Below are 5149 nucleotides of genomic sequence, written 5' to 3'. Positions count from 1 at the left end.
TGGTCATCCTTGTTTGTCCCTGGGAGAGCAGGTCTTCACGGAGGGCCTGGGGGCTAGTGCTGTGAAGAGGCTGTGCCAGAGCTAAAAGTCCTGGTAGAGCTGCATAAACACCCCTCAGACAAGGGGCAGAGCCCCACCTGCAAGTAGCTGTCCCATTCTGCACCCCCGGGCTCCTATAGCCCTCCCAGCCAGAGAGGTAACCTGTATGACTGGAGTCTGCTGAAAAGTGTCTATCTTTACCCCAGGCTCACCCTCTTGCATCCTTAGATAACCGCCTCCTGGAGAAGGCTGAGCTACTGGCCCGGTTCTCAGAGAAGCTGCAGCCAGAGCCAAATGATGTCACTCCTGCTACCCATCAGGGGCCCTGGTGAGTATGTGTGTTCATAGTCACAATGGGCTGCCTGTGCCTGTGCCCTGCCCCTATTGTCTATTCTGGGTTCATTCTCTCCCTGGTACCTCATTGACCTCTGGCTGCTGCCCAGGGTAGTTGGGCTCATCAACCTTCCCCCAGGCCAGTGGCTTAGAATGTCCTTCTTTCCCACCCTTCTCAGTCTATCTTGCATTAGTCCCATCTCCTTCCCTTCCCACTCCCATACTTATCTTCCCCCCTCCTCTTTCTGTGTTCCTTAAATTGATACCTACAGAAGCGTCTTGCTGCCTATTCCAGATGGGTTGGGACTCAAGAGTTGTGAGATGCTTCTTGAGGAGGGTCCCTGCCATGGAACTCAAGGCCTGGGGGACTCCCTGAGCTGAGGAGTTATGGGCAGCTTCAGCTTCTGGAGACGTGCTCTTTCCTCTACTGGCTTTCTGGCTTCCAACTTCCTTAGGAGAAAGTGCATGGGTTTGGCTTAAGGCTCCTCATACGTATCCCCTGAATGAATAGAGGGACAATGAGCACCACTCTTTTAATTGGTTGGCAGGGAGGAAGAGTCGGGGCCTGATACAGACCAAGTCTCATCGCCAGCCACTCTGAGGGTAAAGTGGCAAGAGGAGGAGGAGGGGCTCCGGCTGGTCTGTGGTGAGGTAGGCTGGGCAGGGGTCTGAGAGAGAATGGGGTGGGGCCAGGATCCAGGACTTTGGGGGCTGGGAGATGTGGTCCAAGGGAGCCAGCAAACGAGGGACATTCCCCAAGCCTTGAGGCTGGACAGGGGTGAAAGTGCCTCTAGCTTGGCTCTGGCAGCCCAGGATGAAGTGGGCTTCTTCAATAGCAGTTGGAGGAAGTGAGAGCTCAGGGAGGAGGGTGAGGTATACAGGGCCCAGGTGGACTCTGTTTTCCCTTCAGGATGGTCCACCAGCTCCACTCACCACTTGCCCTGCCAAATCCAGGGCCCAGCACCAGTTGATTATTTAATACACGTTTTCAGACTAAATGAGTAAGGTGGGCCACCTCCATGGCGGGTGTGCTACCTCTATCTGACACTGCTGCCCCCACCCCCCATGGTGTCTCTTGGCTTGTTACACCACACTCTTCTGGTTTTCCTCTAATTTCCGTAGCTGTTGCTTCAGCTTCCTTCTCTGGCTCTTTTCTCTCTTCCTCTAACCTCCTCCCTTTTCTTGTGGATGTTCCTTGGAGCTCAGGTGGTTTCACTGACTCCCACAGCCTTGGAGGCTTTGTTTGCTGACTCCCAGACCTATCTGTAGCCCAGCCTTCACTTTTGAGCTCCAGACTCTCTCTCTTGCTCAGCTGATTTTTGGACTTCACATCTAAAGTCAGACTCATTATCACCTCTATAATAATATAGCCAACATCACATTGAAACGACTCCACACAGGCACTGTGCTATCTGTTATTTCAGCTCATCCTCCACAACTCCATGTTTACAGACGAAACTGAGGCTTAGCGAGGTGGAGCCAGACTTTGAACTACCTCCCACATGCATCCACCTCTGTGTTCTCCATTAATTTTTTCAACAAATATTTATTGACAATTGATACATCCAAGGCACAGGGAATACAACAGTTAATAAGACCTGGCCCCACGGAGCTTCCAGTGCACTGGAGGAGACTGATAGGCCAGTGAACACATGCCACTTCACTTGCCCAACTAGTGTGGGAATGGGGTGTGAACCGAGTGAGCACCTCTCTCAGAGCTCTGTTGTAGTAGCAATTTGACATTTGACAGGTTATTTTCAAACATCTGAACCCCCTTCTCGACAGTCAGTGCCCCAAGGCTTGAGATGCCTTTTTTGCTTCTATCACATCCCTGGGGCCTGTCTCCACAGTCCATGCTAATGAATATCTGTAGACTAAGTGATGAATGAAGTAGATCATGCCCCCTCCCTCCATTGATAGTTAGTCACCAGGCTGGAAACCTAGGGGCACCCCTGACCATTCCCAGCCTTCTGTTCTGAGCTAGTCACCAGCTAGTCATCCTGTCTCCAAATCCATCAACTTCTCTGTTTCCTGTACCATATCCAGCTTGGTCCAAGTTATCCTCATTCCTCCCTAGATGACTCCTCCCTTGGCACCCTCACCCATTCTCCATACAGCACTCAGTGATATATTTTAATAATAAAAATGACTTCCATTAAAAAAAGACAAGTAATATCCAATACATGGCTTGTTGTGAATATTTCAAAGAGAACAAAGCCCAGAGAGTACAAAAGTAAAAGCCCCTTTTACCACATCTCCCTATTATCAGTTTTGTGTGTATATATCTATATCCTGCCACTCTCTTGTCCCTGAGCTCATGGTTCCCTTTGTTTGGGGGTAATTCCACACACCCTTCGCCCTCAGCACTCCCTTACTTTTTCATACATCAGTCAGCTCTCACTGGATATGCCAAGGGATGAAGAGGGGCTTTTTCTTTAGTTCTTAGTACTGTTTCACATATCAAAGCAAGCATGTAACATTTTTTTTTATTTTTAAATAGTTATCCATCCACAGGAAGCTGCAAAGACAGTACAGAGAGGTCCTGTGTACTCTTTACCCAGTTTCCCCAATTGGTTACATCTTATGTAACTACAGCACACACAACCAGGAAATTGATATTGGTATGAAGTGTATATAATTCTTTGTCATTTTGTCACATGTGTAGATTTGTGTGACTATCAAGATATAGCACTATTTCATCACCACAGAGATCTCTCTCTTGCTACCCTGTTTTTGTCACAACATTCCCCTCTCCCCCAACCAGTGGTTAACTCCTGGTAACCACTAATCTATTATTAGAGTTTTGAAAAGCATCAGATAAAAAAAAATATTGAATATGAAAATATCAGTGAAAGTAAATGACAGGTGAGGAAGTGGAAGTGGTAGTCAGATTGCTTAGTGGTGAAAGGAATTATGTTATAAACTACGTCAGCTATGAAAGTCGGCCTCCCTGCCTTGCATGTGCAGGGCTTCTTGTTCACAGATTGCTGGGACCTGGGACAAGCTCCTGTCCCTTTTGGGGCCCTCAGTTTTGTAACTTGTTGAATGAGGAAATGGGCCCCTCAATCTGAGGGGCAATCTCCTGACTATATATTGCCGTTATAGACAGTTCGAGGATTTAGTTTCACTCTTGCATCTCATTTGATCCACCCAACAACGTATTTTCATTTACAAATGAGACTTAGGTCTCCAAGGAACCAGAATTACCCAAGGTCACACAGTAAGTCAGAAGTAGAGTCTGGCCTAGAGTCCGTAATTTCTGAACTATCTCTGGTCCTTCACACTCTATGATACTAGGACTCTGGTTGCGTAAATTTAGAGAGGCAATGAAGGGGGCTGTGCTTCGCAAACTGTAAGAGAAAGAACAGAAAGATGCGAGACCGTCACGTTACGATTTCTGTTATCTTGGTTAAAGCGCCCTCATGTGTCTATCCCAAGTCATTCGGTTTGCGCAGGCGCTCTTTGATGTTTACGGACGCCGCGAAGTCCTGCCTTTGAGCCTGCCCCTCCCGCCAGGGGCCGTCCAAAGGCCCTCAAGCTACTCGTGTCACTGCACCAACCTTGCTCCTCAATGTGTCCTTCACCAGGCCCACATGAGAACAGGAACAAGTTAGCAATAGAGCCCCCAGCCTTGGTTATTTCCTCATGTTCCTCTTGCCACACTGGTGGGAACTGCTTTTATTGGGGTTTGTCTCTCCCACCGATCCCTCAGCTCCAAAGGGTGAGAATTGAGCTTTATCTCTAAGGCTTCCCCAGCTCTTGGCTCTTGGTTGAAGGATTGTTCATGACATAGGAGTATAGATGAGATGACCTTCACCCCCACTCATGTGCTGTGGGGCAGCTCTAGTATTCAGTCTAGGCCCTGTGCTCCCACAGTCCATTCCTGTTCCTTAGCCTGTATGCCTCTGCTGAGGGCTCTTTGTTACTCTCCGGATGTTTTGCTTGGGTAAGTGGAGGGTTGGAGAGGTGGGGAACAGAACCCACATCCCTTGAACCCCTCCTGTGGACCAGCCCTTTACTTGGAGCATAATGTTAGGTGGCTTGGGTTCCAATATCAGTTCTGCCACTTAGCTACGTAACTTTGGGCAAGAAACTTAATCTGTGTTGATGTTCTTGTCTGTAAAATGGGAAGAATGGCAGTACCTACCTGTGTTGTTATAGGGATTAAAAGAGGTAGTATATGTAGAATGCTCAGAACAAGGCATGGCACACATAAATGCTATATAAAAAAATTTAAAATTTGCCATTATTTGAAATACTATTTCTTATAATAATTCCTTGTTACCATATTAGGTAAGCACTATCATTTCCAATTTACAGATGGAAAAACAGAACAGGTTCAGAGAGGTTGAATGACTACCCCAGGGTCACAGAAAATTAGTGGGGATGCCAGATTTGAAACTCTGGTGTTTAGATTCCAGAGTCTAAGTCCCCTCTATTGTTCTAGGAAACGGCAGTGCATTCCCCATAGTGCATTCCTGTGCAAGACCCTAAGTTTACCTGCGCCTCAACTTGCTTTTCAATAAGGGGGCGGGTGGGTGGAGTGGCAGACCCTGGCTGAAGTCCTACACAGAAGCCCACCTGTCTGGCCCCTAACTGCCCCCAGATGGCATACCAGGTGGTGGAGAAGAGCGCAGCCCTGGGCTCCCTGGAGTCGGAGCTGGAGGAGCGGCAACGCAGGTGAGGCGGGCGGGTGCCAGAGGGACCGTGCCCACCTCTGGGAGGTTCCGGGCCATCTCTGCCTGGGACGGGGTACGGAGTGAGCCCGCGTGTCTCC

General features: G+C 48.7%; 1 protein-coding gene across 2 annotated transcripts in view; it reads left to right on the top strand.

The window, feature by feature from the left end:
* The window catches only part of ATG16L2 (autophagy related 16 like 2), a 13926-nt gene that overhangs the window by 1636 nt on the left and 7141 nt on the right, over positions 1–5149 (top strand). For both annotated transcript variants that reach the window (XM_006918684.3, XM_025051600.1), the window contains exons 2-4: positions 268–367; positions 921–1023; positions 4979–5052. In XM_006918684.3, the coding sequence (XP_006918746.1) occupies positions 268–367; positions 921–1023; positions 4979–5052 (277 nt within the window). The remainder of the gene's footprint in view (positions 1–267; positions 368–920; positions 1024–4978; positions 5053–5149) is intronic.

The sequence above is a fragment of the Pteropus alecto genome, unplaced genomic scaffold (assembly GCF_000325575.1).
Source record: "Pteropus alecto unplaced genomic scaffold, ASM32557v1 scaffold468, whole genome shotgun sequence".
NCBI lineage: Eukaryota > Metazoa > Chordata > Mammalia > Chiroptera > Pteropodidae > Pteropus > Pteropus alecto.
This window is presented reverse-complemented; position numbering and strand designations above follow the sequence as displayed.